Source organism: Gossypium hirsutum, chromosome A12 (assembly GCF_007990345.1).
Source record: "Gossypium hirsutum isolate 1008001.06 chromosome A12, Gossypium_hirsutum_v2.1, whole genome shotgun sequence".
Taxonomy (NCBI): Eukaryota; Viridiplantae; Streptophyta; class Magnoliopsida; order Malvales; family Malvaceae; genus Gossypium; species Gossypium hirsutum.
Window position 1 is genome coordinate 82,637,513 of NC_053435.1, and position 19,678 is coordinate 82,657,190.

Consider the following 19,678-nt stretch of genomic DNA (forward strand, 5'->3'; position numbering starts at 1 on the left):
AAAAGAAATCAAATTATGGTAAGTTTATAATTATACAGACGTTACTGAAAACTGTGACCCACTCTTAAATACAAATAAATTTCTCATCAAGATAGCCTTCAAAGATGAATTGCCAAGCATCAAAATGTTTCAAATTTCCCTCATAAAAGAATTTCCATTTATATAATTCTCAACAACAACACAACCATATTAATTTTCATTTGAAGCTCTCTTTTCTGACGATTCTCTAAAAAAACCCAAATATGAAGAATTCTCACATTTCTTCTCTTGTTTTCTTCTACCTTTTGCTTGTCTCAGTGAGCTCCAATCTTATTCAAGAATCTTGCAACAAAGCTGCAAAGCTTGATCCCCAAACTATAAAGGTGGACTTTTGTGTATCAAAATTTGAAGGGAATCCCAAAGCCAAATTAGCTACTACTATTTCAGATTTAGTTGAAGTCTCTATTGAGGCTTCCATAACTAACGCGACGAGCATTGGATCCAAGCTTTTGGAAAGAAAAAGCCTTGAATCTTTTGAAAGGAACGGCTTGAAAAATTCCTATTGGCTTTACTCTCTTGTAGGGACTTGTTTATAAGGTGCTGAGGAGGTTTTTAAGGCTAAAAATTATGCAACTGCTTGTGTAGACATAGTTGCTTCTATTGAAGCACCAATGAATTGTGAAGACCAGTTCAAGAAGAAGAAAGGGTTCGTGTCACCGTTGACAAAGGAAAACAGTATATTCTTTCTGCTAACTAACATCTCTCATGTGTTCATGACCATAGTCCAAAAAGGATGATCATACTTATATGTCTATCTCTTTCTCTCTCTCTCTCTTTCTCTCTCTATATATATATAACGTCACTCTAATAATTAGGAACAATTGGTCATCCATGTCTCTGTGCAAAAATCTTATCTTCAAATTTTAATACACTTAAAATTATATTCTGTTAATTATAACATTAAAATTATGATATTAGTTTAGGATGCATTTTGGATCTTAATGTAACGCCCCAAAATTTATATTTTTGGTTCTGTTAGTATATGACAAAACAGTGTATTACTTTAGTGGTTAAGTGTTCTGGGAAGTGTTTGAGAAGTCTTGGGTTCGAGCTTTGACTTTGGTGAATTTTTTTGATATTTTTATGAATGAAGCCCTATCTCTAGTCAGTAGGCTCTAATTAAAGGTTTGTTAAATTATATCAAAATGGGCTTGTTGGTCTAGTGGTTAAGTGGAGTGTTAATTTGCTAGTGGTCTTGAGTTCAAATCTTTGCAAGAGCACGGGACTTAATTTGGTGCTAGTACCGTGTAGGAATTTGAGTTTTAGTAAAATTCTGAGTAGTGGGGTAATGGAGTGAATCAATGGTGGTTACTGTCAGACTTTCAGTTGTTGGGAAAATCATTTCTTTTCTCTCTCCCCAAAAAGTCTCTGTCGTTTCTCCTCCTTCTTCCCCATTTTTTCTACCGAAATTCAATCATCTTCTTACTCTCTCTTTTGCAGTTTTGTTTTTTATTGTGCAATGTTGGATTGCGCGTGCGTGGTAAGTCTTTCTTTTGGGTAACCTTAATGCTTTTCCTGATTAAGTGATTGAAGATGAGTTTTGGTGGCAGGAATCAATCAAGGGGCTGTGCATCAGTCTCAATCACTATTTTAAAGGTGTGAAAGTACTGTTTTTATTTCGAAGGTAAGAGTTGTCGCTCAAATGGTGAAAATTTCCGTTTTGGGTTTTGGTTAGTTCGGTTGTTTAAGTGATTAATCGAGTGTATACTATACAATTATATGTTGGAATTGCTTGGAGTGACTTTTACATCGAGAACAAACCAGGTGTGTACCCAAAATGCTGAAAACAGGGATCGACGAAAAGCCAAAAAAGTATTTTATCGATGCCACACGGCCGACCATGTGCCCTAACATGGGCGGTTGGTCGACGAGCCAGGCCGTGCGCGCATGACACGACCGTGTGATGGTCAGGTAGGCCATGTGTGACACATGGGCTCGACCAATTTGAGCCGTGTAGGCCAAATGGGCGTGTAGGCCCATAAGGGTGAACCACACGGGTGTGTGGGATGTTGGGCCAGGCCGTGTGATCCATACGGCTAAGGCTAATCTGAGTCGTGTAGGCCATACGGGCGTGTGGGCCCACACGAGTAGATCACATCGACATGTGGGCCCAATTTACTGATTTGTTTGCTAATGTTGCATGGGTCGCCCGAGTCGGATGTGAATCTACTGTGGGGTCGGTAAGCAATGTTTTGATCCCCACTTGACTGAATGATATATGTATGACTGTTTACTGAGCATGGTTAGAATACTGTACTGATTATATGCATGGCACTTTGTGATAGCATGCCATGACTATATGTTGCATTGTATGGGAATGGGATGATATATGTGGAGGAAGTGTATTGAAAGGCTTTAAGCCTAATATACTGGCAGCTCAGCTGCAAATAACTGTCTAGTGTCACTTCTGGTACTATTTTGGAGTGTAGGGATGGGTGGGTTGATTATATCCCCACATGGAGTGTAGGGTTGGACGAAGATGGTTTGTAGAGGCTGGCTGGGTAGGACTTTTTTACTGCATAATCTGTTACTGTACTGATTACTGATACTGTAATGGGCCAATGCCCAAATGCATGACTGTTTTTGTACTGAGATGGGCTAAATCCCTAACTGATACTGTCACTGATACTGAAAAGGGCTTAGGCCCAGACTGAGTTTATTTTGTATACTGTTTGTTTGTTTGCATAGAGAATTACACACTGAGTTTACATAAACTCACCCCTTCGCTTAATCTGTGCAGGTAGTCCCCAGTCTTGACGAATCGATACAGCGGAGGACTTGGCGGTGGCCACACGAATCTAAACTTTTTCTGCAACTTTGGGTATTTAATTTTTAATTATATTCTGGGGTAATTTTTGATGTAAATTGCAGACTTTCTGAGACTTTTACTTAATTTGGGACATTATTTAATTTTTATGGTTTATAACTACTAAGATGTTTAAAAACTCAGTTTTCAAAAAGGCAAAGTTTTCTCTAAACACATGATTTACTCAAAACGAATTTTAAAAGCTTGCGCAATAAAACGTGTAAAAACGAATGACTAGATAAGTAACGATTTTGGGGTTAACAAGTGTAAACAAATGGAAAATTATTTTATCGTAACAACCTAGTTTCAAACGCTATCATGTGACATCACCAGATTCGGCCACAATGTCTAGGCCGGGTTTGGGGTGTTACACTTAAATTGATTTACAAATTAATATATAAATATATCATTTAAATAAGAAATATTAAGTGAGTGATGTATTGTAACATCTCATACCCAGTCCAGGCGTTATGGTTGAATCTTGAGGAATTACATATATTCGTTTCAAAATAAAAAATTTGAAATTTGAAAGGGTAACATAAAACAAAACTTGGTAATGATATTTCCAGTTTTTAGGGAAAAACACCTTATTCGAATAATTCATTTTAATTACAGAAAAAAACTTATAAGATTACTTAATTTTATAACGGAAATCTTAAATTAACCAGAGTTTTGAAAACCGTAATTTGATTTTGAAATTCATCGCATTGTAGTTTGAAATAAAATAATCAAAAAAATGATAAAGTAGTTCAAAGCGAAGAATAAAATCCAAAATAAATAACAATCCCCAAATAGTCCAAAAACTGTCCAATTGAAAATAATATTTAAACTCAATAGAATTCAAAAACAATAATTTAAATCAAACTCTTGCTACATCAATCTGTCCTAAGTTTGTTGGTTACTTGGGAGGAAAACATATAGAAAGTGAGCTTACAAGTTCCGTGTGTAACACATCCCAAATAACAATCAAATGCACATAAATTAACAAATACATTTCAGATGCATGAACAGATTCAAAATAAGATGTATTTTTATAATCAGATACAGATGCAGAATCAGATACATATTCAGATGCATAAATAGATCCTACCCTTATCCGCTAAACACCATCTCCATCCATCCCTGCACACCAAATAGGGTATTAAATACCCATCTAACCTCACACACCAATTAGTGAGTGTATGTCACTTTTAAGAAATAGTGCAGCCAAGTTGCCAGATAATAATACGCGGTAAACCATTAGAATCAGATATCTATGGTCAAGTCACCAGATAAGACAAATTATTAAATTGTCATCACTTCCTTCATCAATCATATTCTCACCCCCAATGCACATGCAATTGTAATCATATATTAATTGCATGTATGACATACATGCTATACACATCGGATTTTAAATCACTTTGGAGAAATCACATCATACTATTACATATGACATACAAGCTATACATATCATGCTTTCAGAAATTGCATTTTACAGAAATAGAATATCAGATACCATGTTTTACAGTCTTATTTACACAATACGGGCCCTACAGAAGGGCTAAATTCGAATAGCACATCAATGGAAACTTCAGAAATTTTTAACAGTTTTGAAAACAGGGGTAGGGGTTAGCTAGACCTAGTTGCAACAATCTCAAAATTATAAAAATTATAAAAAAAAACCATCAAAAACGACTTACCAATTGGAGCTTGAAGCTAGACATGAGCTAAGTCTCCTTCTCCCCCTTTTTGTTTCGATTATAAGATGAAGAAGATGAATGAATTATCTTTTTTCTTTTGTTTTCTTCATTTCTTTTCTTATTTATTTAACTATTATAACATATAATATAATGATTTATATTTTAATAAACATTACTTTTTAACTAAATAACCCTGTACAACACTTTTAAAAATGGTATATTTACCATGCAAGTCCATTTACTTTCATTTTCATAGCCATTTGACCCCTTTAACTAATAGAACTCAATTTTTACACTTTTTACGATTTAGTCCTTTTCATTTAATTAACCATTTAAACATCCAAATTTATTAACAAAACTTTAATACAACCTTAATAACACTCTGTAAATATTTACGGCTCGATTTATAGAAACGATGTCCCAATACCTCATTTTCTAAAACCACTTGACTTTAAGGTCATAACACTTAAACCTAATTATTCATTCAAAAAACATAAATTGCCAATTCAAATTTTATTTTAATACTATTATTGACTCATAAATATTAAATATTAGCATTTACGAACTTACTCGTTGGATTTGTAGCCCTGGAGGCACTATTTCCGACACCTGTGAAAAATGAGCTGTTACGTGGAAAACATTTGAAAATAAATGTACTTTTCTCTAAATGGAAATGACTTGAATAATTAATTTATGATTTTTTGAATTTATTATTTAATTGGTTAGTTAAAAAATGAAGTTTAAAAATGGAAATAAGTTAATTGGTCAAATGAATTCATTGTATGTAGAAATATTAAATATATTTTCTTATATATTCTTTTACAGTAAAATCGTCATGATTTTAACGGAATTAGAATTATGTTAAAAAAATTATTTAATTAGGAAATTAATTAATTAAAATTAATTTAATATATTTATTTTGAGAAATAGAAAAATAAATATCGAGTTAGATTGAATTATAAATGAATAAGTTAAAACTATAAGAAGTACTTATAATTAGACTCAATATATGAGAGGCCCAAAAGCCCCTTATATTTAATGTTAGGGACAACAAATCCTAGTTTATTATTTAACTAAGGTTGCTGACCCACCTAATCCAATTTAGACTAGGAGTTCATTTTTCTGTTGAAATAAACTTCTACAATTCAACCAGGGTTTCACCTCTTCTCCCTATAAATAGATGACATCGGTAGGGTTATATACTCAAGTTTGAGATATTGTTATTCTACCCAAAAATAGTTAGAATTTATTTTCTAAGTATAAATTCTATTTTCTGGAATAATAATTCTATTGGTTTCTATTTATTTGAATTCGTTTGAGCTCACACTCGAAGCTGTTCGTGGTACAAGAATAGCAGAGAATGTCGTTCGGTTGAAACCTGGAACGACAAGGATCCATTTAGCTGAAGACATATGTGCGATTACGATAAAAGTTTTATTGCAATAAATATCACAAATCAACTCAATTTTCAAAATTTTAATTTTCCGCTATGCTAAAAGTTCATTCTCGAATCAGAATTTTTCCAACAGAATGGCCTTTAATGATGATAGGGGACTAGATTGTAAAAGAAAGAAAAAAAATTCTTTTCTCCCTAAATTCTTGTGACATGAAAGAGAAAAAGATGATGATGAAGAATCTTCTCTATTTTTCCTTTAAAATATCATCATTATTATTACTATAAAATATAATAATAATAATATCAGTAATAATAAAATATAAAATAAAATATTATAACTTATTCATAAAAATCTTTGTAATAGGCCCATTTCGCCCGGGCCCACACAAAAACCAAAAAAACAAAATAAATAAAATCAAATGTTTTAATAGTCCCAGTCCATTTACATTTATAGCCCAATAAACCCCAAAGAGCCTGAGTTAATTTAAAACCTAAATAAGTCCATATCAATTAGCCTAAGTACAAAAGCCCAAAAATAACAGCCCAAATTTAAACCTTTGGCCCAAGTAAAATTAACCCAAAAAGGCCCGATGTCTAAACTCTTTCAGAAACCCTAACACTATGTTTGGTTGGGTGTATTGGATTAGCCAATACACCCCTAATCCGTGGGCCCCACTTAAGTCCCTCTTAAGCAGGTGTTTGGTTCAATGTATTGCCTAATACACCCCTAATACGTTACGCCCCTAATCCCCGAAATTCTCTGTTTTCTAATCCCTGGCTTCTCCTCAGTTTACATCCGTTTTATTTTTCACGCCCTAATTTGCCCTCTGTTTCCTGGGTCTGTCTCTCTTTATCTCCTTCATTGCTTGCTTCGCCTTCTGCCAGTAGCCCCAATTTCTTGTCGAGCATGCCATAGAGAAAGGCAAGAAGAGGCTTTTAGCTTTTTCAGTCCACTCGAAAAACCCTAAACCCATCTGAGTTTCCCACCTCGCCGTGCGATCCATTTTCCCGCTCGCCGAGTTTCTCACTCGCCGTTAGCCGGCGATCCATTTTCCCGCCCCTCCGCCAAATCAGGTACTTGAAGTTAGGAAATTAATGGCTTATATCCAGTATGGAAGACATGCCCTTCGGCAAATTATCAAAGAAACGAATGTCCAGCAAAGCCATGATCGTTTGATGCAACCTCTGTTCTATGCTTGTCAAGGAATTAGATACAGAAAGTTGGATGTGATTCTTACGACGGTGAGTCATTTCGATCCAATAATCTTTTTCTTTTCTCAATTTTTTGTTGTTTCAGATTGCAAAATATCATTCACGTTTGCTTTTGCTTCCATTTTTTAGAGCATTGAGAAACTTGGCAAAGCTGGTGAGACTGTCAAAGTCGCTCCTGGTTATTTTCGCAATCATCTGATGCCGAAATTGCTTGCTGTTCCTAATATTGATAAGTTCGCTTATCTCATTAAGGAGCAGCGTAAGGTCGCTTTCTTCTCTCTTTTAGTTTGTGTTTGATGCTTGAAACATGTGTTCTTGCAATGCTGTTTGTTTATAAAAAGAAGTTTTTCAGTTGATATTAATCATAATCGTATTGTTAATTTACAACCAAATATGCATCAATTTGTTTTCCCTTAAACACACACATCTGTATGCATTACCTAAGTGTCTCATAAACCTTTTGTCATGACACGTTCAAGGAAAAACAAGCTTGACATAAAGGTAGAACGTTTTCAGTTTGTTGCTCGGATTATGGGGTAAGCTATGTTGGCTGGACTTGGGAGTGGATTTGGATATGTGAATGTGACCGATATGAGTATATGTTGCTTTTAAGGTTTTTTTCTTGTATTTGGAGGAGTATATCTCTATACTATGTCTGTATATGTATCAGACAAAAATATATTACGGAAATGAATAGTCCATCTAACATAGGGGGTGAGTGCTAGATACAATTAAGTGTTCGACACAAGTATACTTGTTTTTTCTAAGTTTTTCTGTATATTTAGAAGATCATACACATATTTATATCCGAATGTGTCTGACACAGGTTTTTTAGGAAAATGAAGAGTCTGAGTAACAGTGTTTTCATATTGCTGTTGGTTTTTGGTTAGATTTTGCTTGTTATGATATAAGTAATGCCTTTTCTTAGACATGTATTATCTGCTATTTCAGCCTTAAGGAGGAAACATGTCTCCAACTGCAAGTATATTAAATCTTGCGTTCTCTCTCACTCTCTCACTCTTATTGAGGATTCATATGTTGCGTATGGATATTAGATATTGATGAAGTAAAAATCCATTCCTTATTTCAGATGCACATTCTGCTTATGTAGTTTTGTCAAATTAAGTTACTGTTTTGAAAGTATTTATTTGGTGGAGTCACTTCTGATATGTGGGATATTGTGCTTTTCATTTTCAGTTAAATGATAACTTACCAGTGGTATACTTCCTCATCAGATTTATCAACCGAAGGAAGAAGAGGTTCAAGTAGTTACAAAGAATGTGGAAGATAAGAGCAAAGTATATGAAAAGGCTGCATATCGTCTACTTAATGGCCGGCTGGTTAGTTCCCATCTATGAAGCCCTTAATTTCGTAAATGTTTTTTTCTGGTTTAAATGTCTGATACTTTATCTGCCTTCCTCCCAACACATGGAAATACACGAAAAACAGCCTCTCAACAATGTTTGTATGTGTGTGTTTTTAAAGGGTTTGGGGAAACAAGGTCAAGGTGTGTGGGACTGAAACATTGGACCTGCCTCTTCTATGGTTAGGCTAACAATAGTGGAACTAGGCATATGTGGGATAACAATGGTGTCAAATTTTAAATTAAGACTTGTTTAAATTCTTTTTTGGTACAAGCAAAGCTTACATTACATTCTAAGTGGGAGGAGGATGGGGTTTCACAAGGTTCAAACCCTAGATAGCATGCCAACACTTGAACCCACATACAACAAGTTGCCACTAGACTAGTCATAATTGATTCAACTTGTTAGTGGTGAACCTTTTTCAAAAGTTTGTTGAAGCTTGAAAACAGTAATTGTATTTATGTCAGGCTCTTTGTGGTACGAGTGTGTAACTTGTATTGCATTTTATAGGTATTGAGGAGATCTATCAATGTTGAAAAGTTTCGTGCCCAATCGACCAAAGATGACCCAATTGAATTGAACTCACCTGTGACAAAAGATGAAATTGTTGCTGAGGTATGGCCATGATATTTATTGATAGTAATAGTTTCTCTCACGTCACTACAATAGACAATCTCCTTGTGTTATATGCTATGTTATTCGGACTCTTATTTTTCTGAAGTATTTATGTTCGACGCGTATTTAGATATGTACATGGTTATATCCTCCAAATATGTGAGTAAACTTGGAGCAAATTGAATAAACCCATGTCAAACACTCGTTTCAAGTCCAAGTGACATAGCTTAATCATAAAACGTTTAAGATGTGGACTTGAAATGTTATGATTTTGTTATTTCCATTTACGCACTCGATTAATCTCCTCCTTTTATTCCATTTCAGGTTGGAAGGCAGCTTTGCGTTCAAATTGATCCTGAAAATCTGCACCTTCCAACACCTTTGGAAACATTTGGACTGTTTGATGTGCAATTGCGGATGCCAAAATCCATACCACTCCCAGAAGGAAGGTATAATTGGACGCTTAAAGTTAAAATCCAAGGTAAATAAACGGACAAAAGGAAATAGGAGGTTGATTGAAAAGAGCTTTCAAGCTTGAGGAACCGTCTTCTTTTCGAATTAGCTTGAGAATGGAATGATAGGAATCAAATGTTGGATGATTATTGACCTTTGTTGTCTGATTATGCTATTTACCATCTGTTCCAACTCTTTGTTTTACCAAAAAAGAGTAATAATTTCAAATTTTTAACTAAATCACAATACCGAACTAAACGTGCGCGCGAGACGAATATTTAACGTCTCCAAATTCATCAAAATAACAACTTTTATATCTGCACTTTTTAAGTAGACATCCTTAAAAAGATTAATTGTTAGAATCAATTTTTGGATAAAATCATTTTGAATTCAAGCTGAGTTTATTTGAATCACGGCTATTGTTATCGAGATTTATTCGATTCAACAAATTTACGCGTATAAAACTTCTACGTTCACTCTGCACCACTTGCATCTTATTATTATTTAGTACACTTACAGTCCAATTTCACAAACAAAGCTATATCGATTTTTTTTTATTTTAAAAAAAACATATGAATTAAGAAAACTTAATGATTTATTAACCCCAATATGAAATTAAAAAACTTCATTATTAACACACCAAATAAACAGTCATGCATAAAACTTTATGTTACATCTGTATCTAAACTTGTATAATTATATAATGTGAAAATTTATTATAAATTATAAATTATATATTTTAATTAAAATATATTTAATAATAATTATATTAAAATATGATTAAATTATTTATTACTGATAATAATAATCTTATTAAAATTTAAATAACAATAACAATAATCATTTACCAAAATAATTTTATGCTAAGGGTATTCTAGTCATTTTAGTTTTTTCCATTATGCTATTACACCTCTATTCCATTCAACCAAACACAAGATTACTATTACGCCTCTATTCCATTACATTCAACCAAACAGTGGATTAGCTATTACACCTCTAATCCAATACACCTCTAATCCAATACAGCGAACCAAACGCACCTAAGGGTTTCTGAAGTTTCCTCGCTCCGCAATAGCCTCCAAGCTCCGGCAGCTTGACTCCGGGATAAGCTCACAGGGCCCAAGCAGGTTGAAGCTTCTGGAAGCCTCTACTACAGTTCCCACGAACAGCCCCACTGCGTCAGCAACACCATGACCTTCCTCCTGCAACAGATTAACAAACGAAAACAGCAAACAAGCCATGGGCAGCAAATAACAGCAAATTACAACAAGGAAATTTGTATTTATTTTATTTTATTTTTCAGCTATAAAGACCGAATGAAACGATGTAAATGGGATCTTTTTTCACAGAAATACACACGCATATTGAAAGAGAAAAATCAATTCGAAATCAATTTTTAAGGGGATTTTAGATCGTTTTCTTCTTTGATTTTTGTTTTTATTTCCTCAATCCGTATACACGGATATTAAAAAAAGAGAAAGGATCCTAGATCATTTTTTTAGAAGAAATCGACATAGCAAATACAGAGGAAAAAGAAAGATCTCTTACCTATCGATCTGCGCAGATCTAGTCGGTGGTTGTTTCACCGGTCCAAAGGTAGATGGATCTTGAGGATTCGACTTAAACCATGACGGAGTAGGTGTGTTTGGTGCCACCGTCGCACGTAGATCGATCGAAGGGAAAGAGGGCAGTAAGAGGATTGAGGGAAAATTTTTCTTAAAAAAACTCCTTTTGTTTTAAGGAAATAATCGGCTAAATGAATGCATTAGGGCAAAAGATTTTAGTTTATATAGGTTTAAAATGGCACCGTTTTTGTGCCTGAGGTCTGAACGTCTAAACGACGTCGTTTCACGTCCTTTGACCCGCGCCTGGATCCAACCCGCAGACTGGATCCGCGCGTTTTCTTGCTGAAGGGGTTATTTTCGCAGTTAGTCCCTCCTCTCCTGCACCGATCTCTAATTAGGCCTTGATTTTGTTTATTTGTTTGTATATTTTCCCTGAAATTCGCGCATTGTTACAATTTAATCCTTGTTTAAACACAGCGTTGTGAGATTTGGTATATTTTCAGTTTTGATCCTCAATCATTTGTGCACATTCTATTTCGATCCTCAGCTCAGTTTTAATGACTTTTTTTATTTATAAATCATCCTTTCAATTTTGTTTTTGTTTCCATTAGGTTTAGTTTACGTTTTATATTCTTTAAGATTTATTTATTTATGTATTTTTTTAACTTATTATTTTAATATATTATTTTGTTTTATTTTTTTAAATACATTTTGTTTTATTTTTTAAAATTTTCTTTTATATATTGTTGAATTTTTTATTATATAAATTATTATTTTAAAATTTTCTCTATGTAAATTTATATTTAAAAGATTTATATAATATTCAGCCTCATACATTGATATTTATATATACATATACATATTTTATGTCAAATTACTTATTTGAATCTTCTTTTGAACATGTTCATATAATTTTTCTTTAAAATTTTACTTATATATATTATTTGTTTCTTTTACATCCAATTTTGGGTATTATATATTTCGTTTCAAATATTTTCTTATCTTATTATCCTCTTATATATGCATTGTTTGTACTAGGGTTTTTACTCCATGTATATTATTAATTTTATATTATTTTATACATACAATTTCTTTTAAACCTATTCCTATATTTTGTTATATATATATATATATTTGTTATTTGAAGGAAAATCCACGTATTTTATGTATCATTTAAACAATTATTATTCACATACTTGGTGTATATATTTGATCATGTTATTTTAAATATATAGTTTTTTAAAAAGAAATCTATTTGTATATATAATTATGTTGTTAAAATATATTACGTATATAACTTATGATAGAGTTAATTTAATCTTATAATTTATATTTTAATTCCATGTTATTTTTGTATATCATTGTTTTTTGAGATAATTTACAACCATTTATTTAAATTCTTTGTTAAAAGCAAGGCAATATGCAATATTTGGAAATTCGGGAAATCGTGCTCTATTGTGCTGGGTTTCGATTTTTCGTTGGACTAAATATCTGGATATCCTTTTATAATTTTTAACCTAAAAGTTTTTGGAAGTCAAAAATCAATAATATTTTCAAAGGTATGAAGAATCGTGTCCAATCGTGCTGGATGTGATGCTACATACCTTTGAAACGAGAGAATTTTGACAATCAATTTGAACCACACACGTGTTTTAATAACAATCATAATTCAAAATTTCTTTTCTAAAACCTTAAACATAAGGATAGTGTGTAATCAATCTGGTACCAATCTTTGGACGTAGTGAGGGTGCTAACCCTTCCTCAGTGAGGGTGCTAACCCTTCCTCATACGTAACCGGCTCCCGAACCCATTTTTAAATTTACGTGGACCAAAATTGTTTTAAAATATTTTATTAGGTGATCCAATCACACCAAAACAAAAGATTGGTAGCGACTCCACACTTGGTTTTAAAAGTCGATCTCCGTTTTTTCCTAATTCGAAAAAATGGTTTCGACAATCTTTTCATCATCATTATCCACTAGATCTTGGTAAAATTATTTTACATGTCTCCACACATTTCGCAACTAATTTAATTTATTCCTTTTCTACTTTAAATTTTTCACTTTGACCCCAACGCTTTGTAAAAGCTTGTTAAGCAATAATATTTATGACATAATATACATAATTATTTTATTTTAATTTTTGTTACTTATTTAACAATAATTATTTATCATACTAATAATTTTTTTATAATAATTGATATTCTAAACAGAGGTTTACAATAAGAGCAACCCTAATATCCTAGCATACTAGGAAAGTTTTATTTAAGCTAGCAAAGAAAAAAAAATTATTTAAGCTAATAGTGAATAAAATAAAAATCAGAATCTCCATACTCCTTCCTAATTTGAATCCTTGGTTCTAATCATTCTTTCAATTTGGAACACTATTTTATGTTTTACATTTTAAAATTTTTTATTTCAAAAAAAACATGTACTCACTAACTTATAAAATACGAATCAAATATTCATAAATATCTAAATATCTAAACTTACACTATTCACTACCACCTTACAAATAACCAAACATTCTTTTTATGTTGGTAGTTATTACATATCTTTTCAATCATGTGGTTCAAAGGAGTACTGTATATATATTTTTCATATTCTTCTATAAATGGATAAAAATAATCTATCAAAAGCCCTAAGTCTTAGTATTTACACGAGCACATACTCTTGCATCTGAAAAAATTTTCCCAAACTTACACAAATAGCCTTTGCTTGGAGCACAATGAACATCTTGGGAACAAACACACAATCCTTCCAAAGCGCACCCTTCTTTCAATATGGTGACCCCATTTCTCAGCCCAAGAACCTGGTCAGTCCACTCACTCGAAAACAATCCCCATGGATCATACTTATTTTTAACCTTCAAGAACTCTCCACCATTCTTATATCTCTTCATCACCCCATCGAACAGCAGGTTCCGATTCTTCCCCCAGTGCGGCAAAGCATTGTATTTGAACAAGGCCATTTGCTCGATCTCTTCCAACACGTCTTGGTAAAGCCTAGGAGCCATGGGGTCTTTGCTCCTATAATAGGTGATGTCAAAATCTATGGCGTCTTCTTGCTTGCCCAAGTAGGCGGTGGAAGCTTTAACGTAGCGCATGAGGATCCCATTGTAAAGTTCTAGCCCACATAGTGATTTGGGATCCATTGATACTAGCTTCTGCACGTCTTGGATGAAGCTTTTCACGACTGATAAACCGATGGAAAATGTGGTTTGGTGAAAGAACTCTCCTTTAATTCTTGGGTCCCAAGGGCATGCGGTGATCAATGAGTCTTCGAGGCTGTCTAGACAAGTTCCCGATGATTGGAGACGGTCGTGGAATCCGATCACTGGATAGCCTGTAAAAATTGCACCTATATCACCAATGAAAGAAACAAAAATCATATACTTAGCTATAGATCCAACAACCCAAAGGAGCTAGTTAAGTGCTCTGTGTTAGCATTTGAAATCTAAGGTTGAAGTCACAATCACATCTCCCTCCTTCAATTTGTAATGTACCAAACTAAAAGAACTACATATTATTTCAGTTAAATTTTAGTTTTTATCTCTTTATTATGATTTACTTCTTATACAATTGTATTTCAATTTAACATATTTTGGTGATATCTTTTTTTTTTATAAACGCATTAGGTAGTCAAAATAATTTACACTATTGACTAAAGGCAGAAGAAGACAAGATCATTGCCCGAAGGGATAAAATTGCATGTTGGTCCTGTTCAAAAATAAATAATTCGATTTAGGTTTATCTAATAAATTTATTTTTTTGGCTTTTTGGTAAAATAAGCCTTCGGATTTTTCAAAAAAAATTCAATTAAGTCCCTTCGAACTTTTTTGATATCTAATTGAGCCTCTAAACTAACAAAACTGATCAAATAAACCATTTGACTTATGTTGACTGTTAGTATTTAACGACAACGCTGACGTGGCCACTAACAAACGTCACATTACCATCGATTGCTAATGTGGCAATTTCATGTCACCATCAATTGCTAATGTGGCATTGCCACATCATTACCTATTGTTGATATGGCAGTGCCACTTCAGTAAAAAATAAATATATTTTTGAAGTAAGTACACAAAGAATCTAGAGAAATGGTTGTTATAACCATTTGTCTAAATTCATTCTAGAATTATAAAAAATAAAATAAAATGATAAAAACAACATTAAATTTTATAATAATTATTAGAAATTAATTAAAAGCCATAAAATTTTATTAAAAACCACAAAAAGTTTAAAAAATTATAAAATTGTTAGAAATTAATTAAAAACCATAAAATTGTATAAGAAAATAAATTCTCTTTAGTAAATTTTTATAAAATTTATTTTTCTTTTTTTATTAAATTATTTTACTAATATAACTTGTACTAATTGAAAAATGAGAGACAAAAATATAACAATTGTTAATTTTGATTATATCATATGAGTTGTTGATGTTCTTTTTCTTATTTAAAATATAAAAATAATAAATTATTTTTTTATAAATATTATAATTTTTATGATTTTTAATTAATTTTTAATAATTTTTTTTATAAATTTTATAATTCTTTTTGTGCTTTTCATAATTCTAGAATGTATTTGGATAAATGGATATCCAAATTCAAATAAACCTAGGCAACCATTTGTCTAGATTCATTGTGTACTTATTTTAAAAAATAAATTTAAAATATTTTTACTTTTTGCTGATATGGCACTAATATGTCAGCAATCGAAGATTACGTGGCATTGCCACATCAGTCAACAGCGTTGACTTGGCATTTTTTGGTACTCAAGTCTACATTGCCATTAAATACTAACAATTAATGTCAGTCAAAAACCCATTTGGCCAATTTTATTTGTTCAATGGCTTAATCGAGTGTGAAAAGTTCAGAAGAAGTTAATTATTATTTTTTTTTAAAGTTGGACCTTATAATACCATTAAGCTAATTGTTTTATTTTACTTCAAATTTTTATAGTTTTATCTCAATTTCGCTTTTAACACAAAAAATTTGGCTTCATTTCTACCATTAATCATTTCGATCTATGTAATGGGTTGGAATTGATACTTTTAAGAAGAATTCATCTCATAATTAGGTAATAAATTTATAAAAACATAGAGATTAAATTACGTAAAAATAAAATTAATGTATAAGGACTAAATTTTAAATTGTAGAGGAGTCAAAATCATAATTTAACCAATTATTTCACGGACTAGAGGGATATACCGTTGTTTGTTAAGCCATAAGCAGACGACTGAAGTGTAGACGTCATTAGCTTTGCATTGAGGCACTTCCCTTCAGCATCTCCTGAGGATTCTTGAGTTTCCTCTAATTCATTAAACAAATTCATATTAGTAAATAAATAAATAGCTAAGCTAAAATGTTATTTCGATGTTCATGCAACGTGTAATTCATCTCCTCTAATAAACTTGCAATGAAAATGAAAATAACAGTAATAGTGGATACTAACCTGAAGATCGAACAAGAGCCAAAACAAGCGAAAGAGTGGAGCGAAATGGAGTGAAATTATAAACACCATTCCCGGATACATTAATGGGGACCCGATCATCGATTCTATAGATCGCCTTTCGTTGACTGGGGTACCAAAATATGTCTGCAAATTCATGGAGTTTGCCGAAAGTCACAGCTTCATCTCCCAAATCTGTATCATCCTTTCTTACATAAGTAATGGATCTTTTGAAAAGAGGTTGAAGTTTGAATGTCACCTATAAAGCAATCAAATAAGTATACATAAATATGCATGTATCATTGATAGTCCTGTGATAATTGCTGTTCATGATAACACTCACAAATGACTTAAATTAAATTGGATTATCTGACATTTTTAACACAATTTTTTTAATACTAAAAATGTCATATAATTTAAATAATAATAATAATAAGCCATGAATGCTTTTGCAAACAAAGATTGTCCGCCAGAGAAACGTGTTGACTATAGGAATAACAATACATAAACATAGCATTTATATGCAACTATACTGAATTAAACAATCTAGCACCTTAGATTCCACCAAACTTAAGCTTTTGTTGTATAATTATAAATAAAATTATTCGACCCAAAATCTGATCTAAGGTCGTCCCTTATTATATAATAAGATTTTACAAACATCGAAAGAAAGGAGGGATTGACTCTGCTTTTTGGAAGAGAACATTATTCTCTTCTCCATATTGACCTCCATTGATATGTATATCAACAAGTTTCTATTTAAAATTAAACTATTATGTAAATAATATATCAAATAAAATTTCAGTTTACTGAATAATATTTAAGTATCATAATTTAAATTACTTTTTATATTTTTCTTATATTAGATCACATATAATTATAAATAAAACACATTATAAATATTTTATTTTAAAAAATCACTCATGTCATAATTCTTTTTTTAAATATGTCGTTTTTCTTTTTCTTTTTGACATTTAGCTTTTATTGTTTTAATTTGTTCCCAACGCCTTTCTATGCTAGTAGGGTTTTTTTTTTGTTTATATATTATTAACATATTTATTTCAGTTCATTAATATTTCCATAAAAATACTTGATTTTATTTTTTTAATAGCTTATTCGTTAAGAAAAATAAAAGGGAAAAAAGAAAGAAAGAAATGAACCATTAAATTTGAAAAAGAAAAGTTAGGAGAGTATCATTGAATGAATATAAAAAAAAATCTCATATATGTAGGTAATCATTCAATGATTTGGGACCCAAATTGTATTCACCTAAAATTATTTTATATTATTATTAGGGTAATTTTTTTGGGAGAAATTTTTAAAGAGTCATCTTCGGGAACATTGACCTGCTCCCTTAATATGAAATATATTATCTCTTGGAGAGGGTCTGGCCTCTTTTTCCACCCCCTACACGCAAAGAGCTGTGATTGGGATAGGGGATCGAATCCCACTAAGGGCAAGACGCACACGTCGCTTCTTTGTGGGTGACCGTAAGTCCACCTCAGTGAGCCGTACACAATTCTCAATAGAAGCAGGCATGGTGTCTTCAAAGATGACATTTGAAAACTTCTCTCAAAAAAATCAATCCCCTTTTACAATTATTCAAGTTGTTCTTAATTTTTAAATAATTATTTTTGTTTAATAATTATTAATTATATATCTTAAGAATACAATGTAAAGTAAGAATATAATGTAATCAGTTTACTCATAAGATAATAGTAAAATTATTCCTTATAGAAAAGTAAGGGGGACCGTCTCGCCCGGCAACCCCACCCTCATAGATTTGCCCACTACCATTTTGGCCAAGAACTATAAGTGACAGCTATGGTGGATGGTTTCTTGGATCCTGAATTTCCAGCTCTCATCCGTAGAATATAGTTTAATCATATGATCAAACTATCAATTCATGTCATCCCAAGGAGAATAATGGCCATAAACACTTAAGGATCCATAAAAAAATGGAGAAAGAGGAGCTGAAAGACAGTGAGAGTTACCTGTGAGATTACCCCAAGAACTCCAAGCGAAACCTTAGCTGCATCGAGATCTTTGTCTCTCTCATTCAACACCCACACCTTAGCATATCCATCTTCAGCTTTTGCAGGGCTTACAATTCTCATCTCCACAACATAATCATGAACTGAACTCCCTTTCCCCCACAAGGAGCTCCCATGAGCGCCTGTACCTAAAAGGCCACCAATGGTCAATCCCCACCAATACGGTGCGTAAGGCAATGCGAAACCAGCCTTAGCTGCTTCAGTAATCAGTTGCCTCAACGTCACACCGCTCTCCACAGTCATCGTCATTGCCTCCGTGTTGGTTTTCAATACACGGTTAAGGTTCTTGGTGCTAACAAGCAACCCATCTTGGCCGTCGGGACAGACCAACTTGGGAATGCTGTGAGAGAAATGTGTCACCACTTTCATTTTCCTTTTGGATTTAGTTGCCGCCGATACGATCGAAACCAGCTCTTGTTCTGACGTTGGGTAAGCCACGTTCCCCGCTCTGCAAATGGCTCGGTCGGGGAACATGCCGTAAGAGTTTGTGACGGTGCAGTTGGAATCTTTGGTGGAACATTTGACGGGCTCCCCTGGGGGATTGCAACCCACTAAAACAACTAACAGACAGAGGCATTTCCATAGGAGAAGCACATTGAACTTGTTTGAAAACAACATTGGTATAGCTGGCATGGTTGATGGAAACTAATAGACAGAGGCTTTATAATCGATTGATTTTTCCACTCTAAAATATTTCGTATTTACCCGCAAATTCACACTTTGTTTAGCGTAGAAGGGGCTTCTCGCAATAAACTCAAGTATGTTTTCAAAAATGCTTCCAAGTTAAGGACTATTGAAAACGTTACTTAATTGCCTTTTTCTTAATGGCATTTTATGGAGCAACAGTTCTTATTTGAAAAAATAATCATAAACCCTACAAAAATTAATATTTATTTTATTATTTCTTGATATTTTTTTTAAGTTAATGATAAGGTGTGTGTTTCAATGGAATTTGCAGTCCCTGTAATTTGTTGCGTTTCATTTTCTACTTTTTGCCCTCTTTTGTGTCAAGTTACGCACAAGTGAAATTATTTAGATTGTAA

At 32.6% G+C, this 19,678-nt stretch overlaps 2 protein-coding genes and 1 long non-coding RNA gene across 4 annotated transcripts; 1 reads left to right on the plus strand and 2 right to left on the minus strand.

The window, feature by feature from the left end:
• Positions 1 to 6,243: 6,243 nt before the first annotated feature.
• Positions 6,244 to 11,339, minus strand: LOC107923319 (uncharacterized). The gene is made up of 2 exons (XR_001691568.2): positions 10,608 to 11,339; positions 6,244 to 6,536 (listed from the first exon to the last, which is right to left on the minus strand). It is a non-coding gene; the product is annotated as an uncharacterized lncRNA (long non-coding RNA).
• Positions 6,881 to 9,807, plus strand: LOC107923308 (50S ribosomal protein L9). Its single transcript, XM_016853516.2, has 5 exons — positions 6,881 to 7,165; positions 7,265 to 7,399; positions 8,371 to 8,475; positions 9,010 to 9,114; positions 9,439 to 9,807. Exons 1-5 carry the CDS (start codon positions 7,019 to 7,021, stop codon positions 9,601 to 9,603), a joined length of 657 nt encoding a protein of 218 aa, XP_016709005.2. The 5' UTR covers positions 6,881 to 7,018; the 3' UTR covers positions 9,604 to 9,807.
• Positions 11,340 to 13,574: 2,235 nt separating the features above from the next.
• LOC107923325 (probable L-gulonolactone oxidase 6) lies at positions 13,575 to 19,458 on the minus strand. Of its 2 annotated transcripts, none has more exons than XM_016853532.2 (4): positions 18,576 to 19,458; positions 16,585 to 16,840; positions 16,341 to 16,442; positions 13,575 to 14,491 (listed from the first exon to the last, which is right to left on the minus strand). In XM_016853532.2, the coding sequence occupies exons 1-4, from the start codon at positions 19,266 to 19,268 to the stop codon at positions 13,773 to 13,775; spliced, it is 1,770 nt and encodes a 589-aa protein (XP_016709021.1). In that variant the 5' UTR covers positions 19,269 to 19,458; the 3' UTR covers positions 13,575 to 13,772. The 2 variants fall into 2 exon arrangements, with proteins under 2 accessions (XP_016709021.1, XP_016709029.1); XM_016853540.2 differs by having other exon boundaries at positions 13,575 to 14,476; positions 18,576 to 19,424.
• Positions 19,459 to 19,678: the final 220 nt, after the last annotated feature.